This window comes from Meleagris gallopavo, chromosome 1 (genome assembly GCF_000146605.3).
Source record: "Meleagris gallopavo isolate NT-WF06-2002-E0010 breed Aviagen turkey brand Nicholas breeding stock chromosome 1, Turkey_5.1, whole genome shotgun sequence".
Classification (NCBI taxonomy): Eukaryota; Metazoa; Chordata; class Aves; order Galliformes; family Phasianidae; genus Meleagris; species Meleagris gallopavo.
Window position 1 is genome coordinate 109,853,822 of NC_015011.2, and position 16,933 is coordinate 109,870,754.

Sequence of the window (16,933 nt, forward strand, 5' to 3'; positions counted from 1 at the left end):
GTGCTGCCCTCACCAAAGGCCGGTGTTACAGTATGTCCTTAAATCCATCACTTGTGGAGGTCTCCCATTCTGGAGTCCGCTGGCTACAGCGTGTCTGAGGCAGAATTGTGCTCAGTCTTGTTAGTTTGTTCCTCCCTGCTGCTGATGTGCTCTGATTAGGGGGGATTTTCAGAGTTTGGCTGAAGCTGTAAGCCCCTAACATCAGAACTCCTCTCTAGCATGCCTGCCCATGCTACCGACAGTGTTTACAGGCGCACATTCAGCCCTCAGTACGTTTTTTATCGTGGTGTTTCACCTCCTGCCCCTGGGGACAGCAGCAGATAAATCAGGAGGCCCCTGGCTGCCTGCGGCTCAGCACGCCTCAAGCTGCAGCTCCCAGCACACCACTGTCCAAGCAGGTCCACGCGCACCTCGCTCTTTTGCTTGTTGCCTGTGATCAGAGGAGAAATGCTGTTTGCTTCCCGTTTCCTCCAGTTCCTAACCACGCTGTTGTGTTTGGCGTGAAAGCTTGCTAATGTGCCTGCAGCGCTGGGCTGGCTCACTGCTGCCGGTGCAATGACAGCAGGCTGGGTAACTTAGCAGGCGATGCTCGAGAGGCACCCAATAGTATGCAGGCTCTTCTGTTAAGGCACTCTCGGGAATGGTTTTTTGCTTAGGTGTGAAGCACGCACATTGACTTATTTTTGAGGCAAATGAAGGCGATACCTGATTCCTTCAACTTTTACTCTGACTGAGCTTTGCAGCAGTGCCTCACAGTGCTATGCCAGAGGTTCGTGCCCGATTTTAGGCAGGTGGTGTGCTGCCCCGAGATGGGGAAATCTAAACTGAGGAAATTTAAACACCTCTAACTCGAGGTGCTTTGATTCTCTCCCATCTTGTTCAGGTTTTCCTGGGCATTACGAGAACAGCAGCGAAGCTGCTTTGTTGCCAAGGTGACTTGTAAATGTTGCTGAGGCAATGCTTCTTCGGTGCATTTCCATAGCACAAACACGATAAATTATAGGATGCATATGTCATGAGTCAGAGAATTGTTCGGAGATCAAGTGATTTAAGCTATTGGCATGGACACGCGCATCAATACGGGCATGTGATGATCGCATGTTGGCGTGCAGCACAGCTGTCGGAGCGATGCTGAAAATCATACCGGAGTGTGAAAGATTGAATGCATTCCGCAAGCCATGAATTTCCTCATCGGGGAGCATAATTACCCGCTCATCTCATTTTATAGCAGGAAGACGCTGCCCATTTAATCCTTAACCGGGAAGAATGGGACCTGATAGGTTAAAGAAGGTTTAAGAAAAAAGTTGAAGCAGTTTCTATGCGTGAAAGTGAAAGCTGCAGTTGGCTGATGGGCAGCATCGGAACGAGGTGCCGCTGCGCATGTGGCCCAGCAGCCTTCTGTTCATCTGTTCTGCTGGGCTGTGAGTATGCCTGGGCAAATGGAAGGTCGCAGCAGCGAGCGTGTCCCATGCCCTGCGCAGTTATCGCCTACACACGATGCAAAAAAGAAGGAAAAATGGCTGTGCAGGGAGACAGCAGTAGCAGGAGCAGGAGGAAACAGACTGGGGAAGTTCCCAAGCAGAGATGCTTGGAGAAAAAAGACACAAAACCAACTGGGTTTCCTCTGACATGTTGGATGCTCTGGATTTGGTGCTGAAGGTGACTTTCTGACTGTGTCGTGATCTGGGTGCTGGGTGCTGGATGCTATTTTGTAGCACTTGGGCTGTCATTACAGCACAGGTATGCATAAAGACTGCCTTGCCTAAGTGAGTGCAGTGCGAGGTAGCTGCGGGGAAGAGGAAATGCTGTTTTTAGCTGCCATGTTATTTGAACAAAAGAACTGCAGCTCAAACACGACGATGTGTTTCCTTGTTTGCATTGCATGGGAGGCCCCAGTCTCAAACAGCTGACGGCAACAGGAAAGTGGAAAAAAAACAAAGGAAAGTTTGTGCGTGGTTTTTTTGCTGCGCGTGTGGAACTGTTTCTCGTGAGCCAGTGTACTGAGATGTGGCTCCGGGCAGAAGCCATATGTAAAGGAGCCCCTCGTCTGTAGTGTCATAGGACAGCAGCCATGGTTTGTGGTGTTGGTGTTGATTCTTGCGGTGCGGTGAGAGTCGCGATGCTTGAGGGCTGAGGCAGGAACATGTTTGAGAGTTTAATCTCATAGAGGTGTGTTGCTATGAGAACTCAGCATTTATCCTCCGTTTCTGGCTACCTCTTCGCTGGTTGAATAATGAGGATAGGAAGGCTCAAAGCATGTTGTTGTTTTCCACCTAGGGCAGAGAAAACGATGTTGTATAATCATTAAGGTTGGAAAAGACCTCTAAGACAATTTAACCGTCAGCCCATCACACCATGCCCACTGCCCATGTCCCTCTCTGCCACATCCACACGGTTCTTGAACAGTGACTACCCCATTCCTTGGGTAGCCCGTGTCACTGCCTCATTACTTCTTCTGAGAAGAAATTCTCCCTTATACCCCACCTGAATACAGGGAGGCAGATTAAAAGCACAAACAACTTCTCCTTGTCCTTGTTGGGCACACAAGTGCTGCCAGGCCTCCTGTTGGCTCGGTGCTCGCAGTGCTCCTCACAGGCTGCAGGAACCCACTTGACAGGGAGCTTGGATGAGCCCCACACAGCACAGTGGCCCCGCTCAGCTCTGCGGGGCAGTTATGCAACATGGATTAGCGAGCACAGGGGTCTGGCTGTGTCACCGCTCCTCAGCCTGCCAGCAGTGCCAGTGGGGGAGAGCTGTCAGCCAGCACGGATCGGGCGTCCCTGCCCTCTGCCTTGTGTCTCAGCGCTGCCTCCCTGTGCCAGGCCCGCCCTCCCTCCTCCGGCAGAGAAGGAATTAATACGGAGGCGGTTGCCTGTGGTGGCAGCGGGCTGGAATTAGATCGCTGGTTCCTGCGAGGCTGAAGATTAAGAGCGACCAAAGCCTCCACAGGCTGCTGCTGCCTGTGACCCTGTGCGGGCTGCACTAGGAGGTGTCTGCCGGCTTCTTTCCAAACGCATTCTTCTTTTGGGGGAAGTGGGGGTGCCAGATAGCAGAGTGGCTTGAACATCCCAATACGTGGCTGGAAAAAGTCAGCTTGTGTTGGGATTTTTCTTGGCCAAATATCTTCTGCTGTTTTACACAACAGCCCTGCAGGCGTCGAGCAACTCTGAGGTGTCTCCTGGTGCCTGCAAACTGCTGCGTGCTGCTTGGAGCCTTTTCCAAGTTGCAGTGAAGAAAAATCTCATTAGGGAGGGGCTGTTGCTTTCCCCTCCCACCCCCCCAGTCTGCCCTTTCTGCATTTGAAGGGCATGGTGAAAGCAGCGAGTGTTGGCAGAGCTGCATGAATTTGCAGCTCTGGGGATAAGGAGGGATGCGCTCGGGCTGCATTGGGGGCTGCAGGTGCCTGGGGAAAGTCCTGGGACCCAGGCATCCATTTAAAATCACTCTGTCCTCAAATTTTGGGGAAGAGGACCAGGCACAGAAAGTATGGCAGCACAGTGTTTCTGTGTTACCTTGCCAGGCCACATCCTAGCACGCCTTTCAGTGCTCACCTGGTCGCTATCCCTGGAAATCCTCCCTGAGTGAGTGCATTTTTTTTTTTTTTTTAAAGGAAATGATAAGGATCACGTCTGTCTGATTGCTTTATGTGAGGAAGCCTTTTTATAACCTTGGATTCAAGTAGTGCTTTTTGCAAAATACCATCACTATTCTTAGTGGTATTCCTGTGTCTGAGAGTGTGTGCGCCGTTTCCCACTTACATCTCCAGAAGAAGGGACAAATGCTTTTAAGCCAGAATCTGCATTTTGATGTGCAAAGTTAGGGAACAATTATGAATTAGTGGAAAAATGATGCGTTATTATAATCAGAGAGTATTTTTGAAAAGAAAGTCATTGCAAAGTGTAGCTTGGGTTATTACTTAGCAAGGCTCGGCGGCGAGGTTGCTTGCTGAATAGTGTCTGTGCTTTCGATATGTAAAGATGTTTCTTTATTTTAAAAAATATATTGTGATGTTTCTATGGCTACAAGCATTGTGAGTTTTGTACTTCTCCAAGTGGTGTGTAAACAACAGTGAGAATCCTACTTTTGGGGATTTGTACATAGCGGTTGAGAAAGCTGCTGGGTTAGGCTGACCAGAGAGCTGTTACGAAGTATGATTCCATGTTTACTTGCGTGCCTCATAAACTCTAACTCGTGATAGAGATGACATTGAAGAGATCAGAGAGCTCAGCTTTCTCACAATGAATTGTTTTGCACTTACCACGTCTTTATTCTATTTTATTTTTAGGTAACTTTGCTAGTGCAGAAAACAACCAAGGTCACTTTCTCGAAGCTCTGGAGGAAAAAGATCTCTCAAATGAGAAATGTTATTTAGAGAGACATTCTATATACGACAAAGCGGAAGACCAGCCAACAGAAGAGATTGGCCAACATCCATGTCCGCGTCTGGACAGGAAGCGTAAACACTCTGGTGAGAGAGTGCAAAACGATGGCAGCCAAAACGAGGGCTTTGTGGACGAGATGCAGGATGAATTTATATCAAAGGCAAAAAAGAAGAAGAGCTCCAAAGGTAAGGTGGCATTTTGCTGTGGTCTCTCTCATGGAATGTCTTGTGAAAGGAACATCCCTTTGGCTTAATGTGTTTCCATTTTTGAACTTGATAGTTACTAATGTGAGCACTGTCATTTCACTTAAAATTATATATATGTATATATATGTATGTATATATATGTACGTGTATATATATATACGTATATATAAAAACCCTGGTATACACGGGTAAAGCACTAGTCCTTGGACACTAGCCACAGCAGTGCGAGTTACTGTAGTGCATGTAACCCTTAATGAGCGAACCTTTAAAATGCATAGTGCGGTGAGACTATATGCCCCGAAAGTGAAATGTAGCTTTTGTTTTAAGTTGAGGGGGCCTTTTGATTAATTTTTAGTTATTTTTCCATTAGATGACTGGCCTGAGAGGGAAATGACAAACAATTCCTCTAACCACTTAGAAGAGCCCAATTGTAATGAGGTGACCAACCTGAAGGTGTGCATTGAATTAACAGGGCTCCATCCCAAAAAGCAGCGTCACCTGCAGCATCTTAGGGAACTATGGGAGCAGCAGGTGTCACCAGAGAGATCCCCGTCCGGCAAGTTGGGCCGGCAAAGCAGGAAAGATTTAGCTGAGGCTGTTCAGCCAGAGGCCACTGCAAAGGTCAAAGACTTCACAGAAGAAAGGCACACCAAGAAAAGGTCAGAGGCCAAAAGCAATAGAAGTTGGTCTGAAGAGTCCCTCAAAACAAGTGACAATGAACAAGGTATGCAGAGACTACTAGGGAAACCCGCTGGCTTTAGCATTTACAGTGACGCATGCTGCCACCGATGTTAAGGAACTGTCGAGAGCTTTATTTTAAAAGTATCTATCTCTCTATCTTTGTGTAAGCACTGACACCTCCTCTGTACGAGCTGCACCGTAGCTGATACTTGGCAGACAAGCAAATGTGTTTGTGTATGTGTGTGTAACTACGTGTTTGTGCGTGTGTGTGTCTTCTGGCTTTAAATAACCCTCTCGTAGATAACATGGAGATAGAGTTTGTGTCTCTAGAGGAGATGGGGGTGTGTATGGTGGTGGTGGGCGAGGGAGGTAGGGAGGGAGCAGACTGTCAGTCTGGGTGCGGGATCGGAGTTGGTGGGTTGGGCAGCATTGGGACAGCTACCAGCGGTGTGTCTGGGAACCCAATGTCTCCGTCACTCTGCGCGCTGCTGGGCTTCCCTGCCTCTTCTTCTTGGAGCTGGAGCCAGGCTCATCATCCTTCATTCATCCTTCCGTTTGCTTCAGGTATCCTCTCAGCCCCATGGTCCCAGGTACTCAGGCTCTCTCGTGTGGGGTCACCTCCTGAAGGGGCATCCCATTTCCTTGGTTTTGTTTCTGACTGTGTTCCCAGTGTCCCCTTTCCCTGCCCTCTCTCCTCCTTTCCGCTCAGTCCTGGGGAGAGGCCATGTTGGGGCAACTCCCAGGCAGATGCTTGGGCTCCCCCAGGGCTGGCAGCTCCATCAAGCTGGTGGCATTGCTGATACCCCCTCGAGAGGGAGAAGCAGAAGGAAGGGGTCCTGCTGTCCTACACCAAGGGCAGGACTGAAGCCAGGTCACCCTACACTGGGGACAGTGTTCCTGGGTGGCATCTCCAAAGCAGTCGCAGGCAAAGCTGCCAGCTTCAGTTCTGTCCTAAAGCTTCTTGCCCATCTTTCTACTTGTTATGATGATCTAACTGCAGAAAACCCCAAACTTTGATGCTTATTGTTGGGGAAGATTCTCCAAAAGGATTTATGGAGCAGAAGATCAAGACATAGTTTAAAAGGAGCTTTGACTCTTCCTCCCTTGCTTTATGTGCTGCCTTGGTGAGCGTGGTATCCGCTCAGACATCCCTGCCCAACTCCTGCTCTCCTTTGTACTTCCAGAAAGAGATATCTTGTAGAGATTAAACGAGGGTCACTAACAAGGAGGTGCATTGTGTGAGGATGCTCGGCTTTCCCCCGCAGTGCCTCCCAAGGCAGTGGCAGTCTTCTCTTAACACATAACCTTGGGAAAGAGAAAAAGATGCTGCCATTCATGCCCTGCTTCAGAGGCATTGAGATTCAGTCGCCCATGGCTATGAAAAGCCTTCTGGTTTTGGAAGCTTCTCATAAAACCATAAACCCATCTGAGCTGTTCCTCATTGGCCAGTGTGTGGAGGTTCTAGAAACCGTTCAGATCACTTTGCTGGCCTCGCTGAAATGTAAGCCTTTGAATCTGTAGTTCACCAGGATGGGGAAGTTTTCCCTGTTGTGCAACAGAGCATTCACTGTGTAGTGGTCACGCCAGGATGGAGACTTCTGCATGTTCCTTCTCACCCGGGACCTGTCCTCAAATTTCTCTCTCTGGCCTCAAGCAGGTGTTTCTAATACAGGAGCAGACCCTGTCTCTGGCTGTTTCTCTCTGTGGCTGTTCCCATGTGCTGGCCGTGCTGGGAGGCACGCTCCTACAGCACTCCAGCCATGGCCCACGGTGCCGGCAGCAGCCGAGGCATCCTGCAGCCTGCGGGCAGGGAGCTGGCCCTGCTCTGAGTCAGCTCACCACAAGCCACATCACTCATGGGGCTGGGTTTTTTAACTTGCATGGATATTAAAGGGATATTCCTGCCTGCTCTTGCTGCTCTCCCATCGTGGTTAGAAAGGTCTGTGGTGCTGGAAGGACGGCCCCACAGTGGTGGGCTCAGCCCTCAGCTGGAAGGCATCCTGCCCAGCTGCAGAGCCTGGAGGCTCACTGGATTTTGGTGCACAATCTGCACGTCATGTGTCCCATAAACTCCCCGACATCTGGCTGGCACACCACCATGTGCATCTTTTTCTAGAAAGTGGCTCCAAAGAACTAAGGGATTTCTGTTTTCATCTTCAATCCAGAAAGTCTTCTGCAAGTTGCCTTTGCAGCTCTATTTAAGGGAAGGTAGAAGTGTGAAGTTGCCCTCTGAGAGCATTCTAGATTTTTGTTACCAGCTGGCTCTGGATCACGCCTCTTTAAATAAAGGTTTCAGTTCTGGGAGCAGCCTGGTGCCTTGTTTGCTCCTGCCACCTCTTCTCTTCTGAAAGCAGCATTACTTCAGAGACTCCTCGGTGAGAAGAGCCTCTTTCAAGTGCTGTGGGTTTTTTCTGCACCTTCTCTCAGTGGTGTGGCATTGTCAGGCTGAAGTGTCCCTTCCTTTCCAGCTGCCCTTAGCGCATCTTTCTGCAAAGGACTTGGTTCTGAGGTCATCTCAGTTCTCTTCCTGAGGGGAATTTGGGCTATAAAAAGTCAGCTTTCCTGTCCTTGTTTTGTTGCAGACCTGCTTGCACTCTTTCTCATCGTGGCTTTTGGCCCATAAGAACGAGCCCTCTACCAACCCAACCTGTCCTTGCGAGCATCCTGCCGCAGGCCTCTACTGTACTGACTTAAAACCGCTGCAGGGATGCTCCTTCTCTTGCTGCCCTCACTGCTGTCCCACCAGACTCCTCCACACTCTCCATTCTCCCTCTCCCCCTTCCAGCTCCATCCTTGTAAGTGCAGCCCGGCAGGGCGCAGGTGCGGAGCGCTGGGTTCCCGGTGCCTGGAGCAGGCAGCCCAGGTAAGGAGCAGCCGCTCCCCGGCTGGGTGCTGGCGGCAGGGAGCTGAGTGCAGCTCTTCGCATCGGGGCGTCGCGACTGTTAGCGGACGTTAGGTTGCAGGATGCTGTTTACAATTGGAATGCGGCACGCTTGAAATATTAATGATTTGAAAATGTAATTGGTAGATCTCTTAAGCAGTCAAGGAGCTCGTGTTAAGTGCTAGCAATATGTTTTGCTTTTAACGCGCCATGCAACGTGTAATGCCTTTCCTTCCCGTTTAGGCTTGCCTGTATTCCCAGTGTCTCCGCACATGAAGAGCCTTTCATCCAGCAATGCAAACAGCAAAAGGCAGGCTCAGCCAAGCTGCACTCCAGCCTCGAGGTTGGCTGCCAAACAGCAGAAAATTAAAGAAAGCCGGAAGACAGATGGGCTGTACACAGACGAAGAGGAGGATTTCCAACCTGAGTCTCTGCTGCAGAAATACGCCGAGTGCGAGAAGCCATCAGGGAAACGTCAGTGTAAAACAAAACACTTGGCACTGCAGGAGAGGAGGAGGAGGTCATCCCTGACAGGGGATGACACCACAGATATCGAAAATGCCGAAGATAAGGTATCTTTATTTAGCCTTAATTGCCCACTAGCGCTCTGAGTGCAGAGCTAACGCACAGAGCGACTGCACTGCATGCATGCAGGCAGCGGTGCTCCGCGCCGGCGTTTCTGTGCGTGCTTTGCACGTTCTACGTTTGCTTTCCTTACCCTGCCTGCGTTTGAGCTGCTGTTGTGGGGATGGTGGAGTCTGGCGTTTAAAAGCCATTGCAGGGCCTTCTTAAAAAAAATTCAGCGCCAGCAGAAGGATGTAATTCTTTGCCGGCAAAATGCTGCATTGTAAAAGTGGGGAGGGAAAAGTAAAAGACAAAACCCCAACACGGTGATGGCTTTGACAGGTGGCGGTACCGAAGAAGGTGAGGAAACGCACGGAGCCCACTTCAGACTGCGACTCTTCGCCTGCCAAGCCTTACGAGCAGAAGCTGTATGAGCGGCTGCAGCCCGCCCCGCCGCCCCCCAGCCTGCCGCGTTACAGGTGGCCAGCCCCCCTCCCGAACCCCCCCCAGCCGGCCCATGCCGCCCGAGGCCCGCCGCCTCATCGTCAACAAGAACGCGGGCGAGACCCTGCTGCAGCGAGCAGCCCGCCTGGGCTATGAGGTGAGCCTGCGCCCGAGGGTGTTCCAGTAGGATGGGTGGGAGCCTGGTGCGCTGCGGGAACCTCTCCCTCCTCCCGCAGGGAGGGCTGCAAGCGCGGGGTGAAGATCTATTAGCAGCCCTGGCTTCCGCCTAAATGCGAACCATCTGCAAACAGAACCCAGGGCTTTTTTTTTTAGGTGATCTCTAATGAGCCGTGTCATTTTTGCCTTTGTCCCTGGCTGAGGAGCGGGTGGTTTAGAAGCGGGCTTTTGTTTTTCCGTCTTTTCTCCAAGGAGCGATGGGTGTGTGACACAGCACTCAGTGTCCTCCTGCATGCTCAGATGTACCGAGGGAGCGCTACATGCACGTTGTGCCGGCGGCCTGGGGCTTCCCAGTGCTGCTCCTGCTCACAGAGCAGCTCCCTGGAGCTATGGAAATCGGAAGGTGATGCACTCAGTGGCTCAGCTGCTCAGGACACTTGTATTTGGGTATACATGTGAGGTATTGTCATGCAGTGCCGGGCCTTGCACAGCAGCATGCAATTCCTGGCCTCAGTGTGGCTGGTGAAGGGACAGCCTCAATATCACCACTGGTGGTATCAGTCTGAGCATCAACAGAACTTAAGGGCTTGCTGGAGCCTGAGCATGGCCTCTGTGTGGCCGGGGCTGGAGGGAGGCCTGCAGCTCTGGGAGAGGGCAGGCAGGAGGTTGGGCCCCACACTGCAAGAAAGACACTGGGTCCTCCAAGTGCGTTCCAAGAAGGGCAGTGAAACTGTGAGGGGTCTAGAGCACAAGTCTTACAAGGAGCGGCTGAGGGAGCTGGGATTGTTCAGTCTGAAGAAGAGGAGGCTCAGGGGAGACCCTACCACTCTCTGCAGCCACCTGAAAGAAGGATGTGGTGAGGTGGGGATCAGCCTCTTCTCCCAAGTAGGACGAGAGGGAATGGTCTCAATTTGTGCCAGGATTGGTTCAAGTTGGATATTAGGAACAATTTCTTCTCAGAAAGAGTGGTGAGGTAGTGGCACAGGCTGCTCAGGGAGGTTGTGGAGTTGCTGTCCCAGGAGGTGTTCAGGAGCTGTGTGGATGTGGCACTGAGGGACATGGGCAGTGGGCATGGTGTGATGGGCTGGTTGATCTTAGAGGTTGGACTGGGTGATCTTAGAGGTCTTTTCTAGTTTTTATGATTCTGTGCTTCTGTGGCGTGTGTCCTGTGCACAACTGCTTCCAGCTTGGGGCACTTCTAGCTGGGAGGAGAAGCAGTAGTTGCTACAATGTTACTATGGCAATCTTCATCATTTAAATTATTTAAGATCTAAAATTTCCCATGGATCCAAAGCCAAAATATATTGCAGTGTGTGCTGTTAGGTTTGAGTGGGTATTTTCTTCCTGCTTGGCATCTGCAGAGACAAGCGCTCAGTTGCACAGTGAGCTGCCACGGCACACCAGGCACTTTGCTTTCTGTGCTCCACTCAGGTCAGTGGGAGCTTCTAAAAAAATCTGTGATGGGCCAAGGCCCTGCTCAAGCAGGGGCTGAGGAGTTTCTGTCTGCTTTGCTGATAGCAGGAGCTGGCTGCAGCCCTTATCGGGATGGCTGCAGCCAGCAGCCAGGGTGAAGGTTCCGAAGGCCTTGAGCGGACCTGTGTTTGGGTGGGGTTTTCATTTTCTGTCAGAGGGCGGCTGCGCTGGATCTCCCCAGGAGAACAGCAGGGGAAGAGCCCTGTGGCTATTAGCGGGGATGGCTGCGGTAGTTGGAGCAGCTGTGGGAGCTCTATGTCTGGCCTGTTTGCTAACCAGCAGCTGCGCTGCTGCGCTCAGTAGGAAACTGAATCCCCTGGAAAAATTGCAGTGGTCAAGAAGTTCCAAAAAAAAAAAAAAAAAAAAGCTGTTGGGTCAAGCTCATTTGCTAGCGTGTGACCTGAGGCAGCTGGAGGCGCTTGTTCTCTGCCGTCCCCGTGAGCAGCAGAGCTGGTGGTGCCGAGGGGCGGCCGTGGCTCATTCAAAGGCACATCGCTGTGCTCAGAGCTAACCCGGGGCTGCAGGAGAGCCGTGCGCTTCCTTGGTTGGAGTCTGCGCCAGGCCCTGCGCATCAGCCTGCGGTCGTGCTTGAATCCATTACGTTTTCACCATTTGAAACAAATGACTTGAGATAATAGTAGTCTTAAAACTGTAATTTACTGTTTGCGGAGGGGGGAAAGAGGAGGGGGAATTACAGGGAGCATAAAGGCTTTTCGGAAAAAAATTACAAGCGGCTTCTGTAATGAATGCGACGGGAGAGAAAGGCTGCCCGTCCGTGTGCTTGCTCAATGCTTTTTAGTCCGTGCTTGGACTTGGGATGTTCTCTGGTAGATTAGGGAATAAGTCCCATCTGGGAAGGCAGTTAAATGTGTGGTGTAGGGGGGGCAAAGGCTCTGGTGGGCTCTCTCCACTGACACTGGGAATTGCCTTGGGGCCCAACCCCGTGCCGAGCACCACAGGTTGTCATGTCAGCTCCGTTCCGTGGGTCTGTCTGTACTTCGGCTAGGAGCGGAGCGGAGCACCCACACAGGCATTGAGCTTTCCTATTGCATTTTCATGGCCTTCCTCCAGTGTTAGTGAGAGATGCTCGTGGAACCCAAAGCATGTTTGTAACACCACATGTCCCCACATTCGGCACCGATGGCTAATTTTTTTGTGAATTGAATAAATCATGTTAAGAAAAAGTTAATGAGGCATTTAATTAATTAACAATGTAGAGTTTTATGGGCTTTATGGTTACATTTTGTGGTTAATGGCATTCTTCTTATAGCCTCTTAATGTAGAATTGCCCAACAGAATTAGCGTTTTTGGCCAGCGGTGGGTCCTCTGCCCTGAAACGAGCCTTTTCCTTCTGCAGAAATAGTTGAAAGGCCCTTTTCTTATTCTGGGCTGCAAAAGCTATTTTAAATGGTAACTGCGTGCTAAAAGTGGCACTGAGCGCGGCCAGGCTTCTGCTGCCTGCAGCCATCCATCCGTTGTGTGCCCAGCAGGGAGGCCTGGTGTGCAGGAAAAGTCATGCCTTCAGGGTATAATTTCACACCAGTCTTCCTTGGGAAAGCACGAGGTGAGAGCATCCTCCTCTCTGGGCTGGTTCTTGGCCCTGGGGGCGATGAGTGGGATGATGGTGGCCAAGACTGGAGGTGGGATGGCTTCTGGCTGCTCTGTGCTCAGGCTGGTTGGTGTGGGCCTGTGAGAAGCATGGCTCCATGCTGTATCCAGGATACCAGTCCCCAGGTCAGGGATGCTGGGAGCGCAGCTGATTGCGGGCTTTCCGCTGGATTTGAAGCCAGGGGGAATATCTGCGTTGTGCGTAGTGTTCGCTGAATTCTTGTCTTTTGACAGAGCAGAGGGCCCCCCTGACCCTTGCTGTACTTTGTAGTTCTTGGGAGCAGCAAATGCACAATCAGTGCTTTCATTTTGCTGTGTGTGTACCTATAGCATTGCTTAGAAAGCATAGAAGCACTGAATCATAGAATTGTTTGAGTTGGAAGAGGCCCTAAAAGGCCGTCTAGGTCCAACTCCCCTGCAATGAACAGGGACACCTGCAGCTACATCAGGGTGCTCAGAGCCCCGTCCAGCCTGACCTTGAGTGTCTCCAGGAATGGGGCTTCCACTGCCTCTGGGCAACCTGTGCCAGTGCCTCACCACTCCTATTATAAAAAACTTCTTCCTTATATCTGGTCTAAATCTCCCCTTTTAATTGGAAACCATTTCCTTGTATCCTATCACAACAGGCTGTGCTAAGGAGTCTGTCTCCTTCCTTCTTATAGCTCCCCTTCAGATACTGAAAAGCTCTTCTTGAGTCTGTCCAGATTGGCTTAGGGTTTTTTTGCACAAATAGAGGAAGACTTGCATCACCCCAAATCTTTGGTTGGACTCCACTGTGGTGCACGAACTGCAGGACGAATGGTGCTGAGTGTACAGCACTGGGTTGGCTGTTCGGAGCTGGTGCCAAGCTTGGGTTCCACCCAGGAATCAGTGTGCGTGAAGATGGGATTTCCCTGGTGATGATAGAGCCAGGCTTTTTTGTTTCCTGATAGTAAACTGTCCTTTATATGTTAAATGTGTTTTGCATCGGGTCACGTGCTTTTTCCTTTTACAATCCCAACTGATGTCAGCCACGATGCTGTTACACGTGCAGAATCCTGCAGTCAGAAGTGCAAGTGTAAGGGCCAAAGCATTGCTCCCAGCCCCACACATGGAATTATCATAGCGATTGTGTTTGTTGTCTCCTCCATAATCTTTTTCTTTAGAGAAGAGAAGCCCGTGCAGTGACAAATAACTCAGTGTGTCTGTTTTTCGTCCTCTGCTCTTTCCAGGAAGTGGTGCTGTACTGTCTGGAAAACAAGGTCTGCGATGTCAACCACCGTGACAACGCGGGTTACTGTGCCCTGCATGAGGCCTGTGCCAGGGGCTGGCTGAGCATTGTGCGGCACCTCCTTGAGTACGGAGCTGATGTCAACTGCAGCGCGCAGGATGGAACCAGGTGAGCAGCACCCAGCACCGTGATGGCCACATGGGGATGTGCCTCGTCCCTCTGCCTTCTGCCCCCAAGCTTGTGTGAAGCCCCTAGGGTTGCAGTGTGCTCTGCCCCTTGTCTTTGGGGCCAAATCATCAGGGTGATGAAGTGCTGGAATTGTTGTGCCTCAAATTCAGTCCAGTGTGGGTTGTTTTTTCTCCTGGGAATTTTAACAAGTTTTTTTTTTTTTTTAAGAGTTTGTGAAATCCCCAGCTGCAGGGCAGGAAGGAATGATACTTGAGCTGCAGCTCCATTTGTCTGTGCTCCAGGTCCTTTGAATTGTGCCAAAAGAGTGGTCTTTGCCTTGTTAGTGGTGTTACTTTTAAGAGCACTTCAGGCTTTTGCAGCGATTGGGTGTGCAAGCCCTATATGTGCTATATAAAAATGTTGTTTTGCTTAGCTATTAAACCGTATTATCTGCACGTTGCATATTTTGGATTGATTTTTTTAGTGCCAGTGCTGGCTTTTGTTTCCCTTAAGAGAATTGTAGGGGTATTCACAGAATAGATACTGAGATTGGTTTTGTTTTGTGTTTTCCATTTTGCTTTGTGGATGTAGAGGATGTGGCTCGGCATCTTTTCTAAGCTCCTGGTGCGTCTCCTAATGGAAAGTCCTTCGCTACCCCTTCGCCTGCCTTTGGCTACCTCTGCGGGGCTGACCTTGGGATAACTTTTCCCCCGAATATGCAGTACTTGATGGCAGATATTCATGTTGGGGGCAGATCGCTTTGTATTCTGCCAGACTCCTGCTGCTTGTTATCTTAAATTGTTTATCACGTTTGCCATCACCATCCCAATAGCCGGGGAGGGAAAATCAGCATGACTAAGGTCTGCCGCTTTTGTTTTTAAGCTCTTCATGCATTAGCTGGGGAAGGGAGGAGTCTGCAGAACAAAAGTTGGGCTGTGGGGTTGGTTCATCAGGACCCCAATGGCTGCCCCAAGGCAGCAGTTGGAGGAGCCCCCCAGGGGCACCCAGCGCCCCGTTAAAGGGATCCCAAAGCTGTTTGTCCCACTGATGGAATAATCAGATAGCAAACCACCCGGAGCTGTGCTGTCACTGCCACCTGGAAATGTGGATTGGGTTTCAGTTCAAAGGTGGAGTTGATCTTCCAGGAACAAACTTGGCTTGTGTGAAAGTTGGTTTGGGGAAAATGTGCTTTAGGAGTGAATGTAGTAATGGTTTGATCCTGGATGTGCTGTCAGAGCTCAACTTGTGCCACCCTTTGCTTTCTGGTGGCAGGCTTAGTGTTTTTTGAGATTGTGCCTTGTGGACGGTGTAAATGCCAGGTGCATGCAAGCCTGATACTGCAGTGCGACAACTAACAGAACTGAGAGCAGAGGCTTTGGTGGGGAGTGCCTGGGCAGTGCTGCCTCTGCTTTCAATTGGGCCAGCCTTGTCCATCTCCCCAGAGCAGCTCCTGGCATTCATAAGACAAATGGCATTTTGATCTTGAAGCCTGAACCAGTTCTCATCCTTGGAACTTTTGGGAGAAAAGCAGTGTCAATCTTTCTCAACTTTGTTGCTTTTCAGATTCCAATTTGCAGATTCATAGAATTGTTTGAGCTGGAAGGGACCTTTAAAGGCCATCTAAACCAACTTCCCTGCGGTGAACAGGGACGGCTATGGCTAGATTCATGGATGTGTTGCCCCCTTGGAAAGATATTTATGTCTTAAAAACAAACAAACAAGAAAAAGAAACCCCATCATCAAAGACTTAACACCCCACCCCTGGTTCTGTAACTGCACTGAATGTGCTTCGTTGTCCCCTCCACCACCTCCCCAGTCCACTCATCAGCCAGAGGTATTTTTGGTCGCTCTGGGAGCTCTTGAGTCCCTGGGCAGCAATAGTGAGCTCATTCAGCATGCTGCTCTGGCAGCCAGCGTGAGCCCGCAGTGTCACCATTGGTCAGTGTGTCAGGGGGGCTCGGTTTGGTTCCAGTTCCTGACACTTGGGTCTGTGCTGCTGTGCTTCCCTATGTAGGGAAACAGGCTACAGTGTTTTGCCTCCTTTTCCCTAAATGTATGCTGGGGGGATGCTGAGCTGTTGCCAGCAGGCAACGTGCTGAGGTGGCTCTCTCCACGCCCTCTGGTTGGTGTTGGTAGGAGTAACGAAGCCTCTTGCTGCAGTGAGGAAATCTGGATGGTGCCTGGAAGGCTGCAAGCAAACCCTGGCTGGTCTAAATAGTTTATAATTTTGGTGGTGGAATGATAAACCCCCAACGAAATGTTTTCCTGACTCGAGGAGCAGTAAAAATAGTAATAAGGGTTGGATGGTACATCAGAGTGGCTGAGATGCGCATCTGCTGTAAGATGTTGCTGCTCTTGAATGTCCCCAGACCCTTCTGGGGCCTTTTTGAAGGGTATGTTTTAAAAACAAACTGTACTGCTGTTAACGGTACTATTAGGGGTAGAGAGTGTTTATTTCCTCAGTGCTCAGGGCAGAAAAGATTATATGGACAAAGGAGAGCAGGAGAGGACTCACAGGGATCTTTTTCTCATGTCAGAAAGTTGCTAGCTCCAGCACTCACTTCTGCATCCTACAAATAGGGTGCTATGCCCCGTCAAGATGGAGAAACATTCCTTCCTTTGCCTGCCCTGATGGGAGAAGCAAATGAGAGTATCCTTCACATGATCCCACCAGTGAACCTGCCAAAAAGCTGTTCTAGCAATAAACAATCCTGTCAGTGCCCCGTTACTGCCTTATCTGCGTGAATCTCTCCTTTTTTTCTCCCTGCCAACGTTTTCTTTCCTTCCTTCGCTTCCTTCCATTTATCGTTCTTCCTCCTTCTGCACGACCTTGCTGCACCTTTCCTTCTCATAGCCTTCATAAAGTGCAGGTTGTGCCAGGCTGCTCTGTGGGTGGCAGAGATGGGGCTGCTCCATCCCACTGCCTGCCCTACTGCTGCCCGGTTGCAGCACCCTGCTCAGCTGTACAGAGGGGAGAGAGGCTCCCTCCCAGGGTTTTCTTCTTTAATAAACTTGGCCGGGTGTTGTTAAATCTGTGGAAACACTGGGCAGCGATTGAGATGCTGTTTTTAATAAGTTAAGCAATCATCTTGAATTCATTACTGCTTCTAAAGCCACTTAGGTAAGTCAGTTTAAAAAA

The 16,933-nt window shown here is 50.4% G+C and overlaps 1 protein-coding gene across 1 annotated transcript in view; it reads left to right on the plus strand.

Moving 5' to 3' along the window:
- BCOR (BCL6 corepressor) overlaps positions 1–16,933 on the plus strand; it is a 31,563-nt gene that overhangs the window by 9,404 nt on the left and 5,226 nt on the right. Inside the window, 6 exon segments of the mRNA XM_019621495.2 lie at positions 4,286–4,567; positions 4,959–5,312; positions 8,394–8,722; positions 9,057–9,185; positions 9,187–9,315; positions 13,628–13,794. Of these exon segments, the coding sequence (XP_019477040.1) occupies positions 4,286–4,567; positions 4,959–5,312; positions 8,394–8,722; positions 9,057–9,185; positions 9,187–9,315; positions 13,628–13,794 (1,390 nt within the window).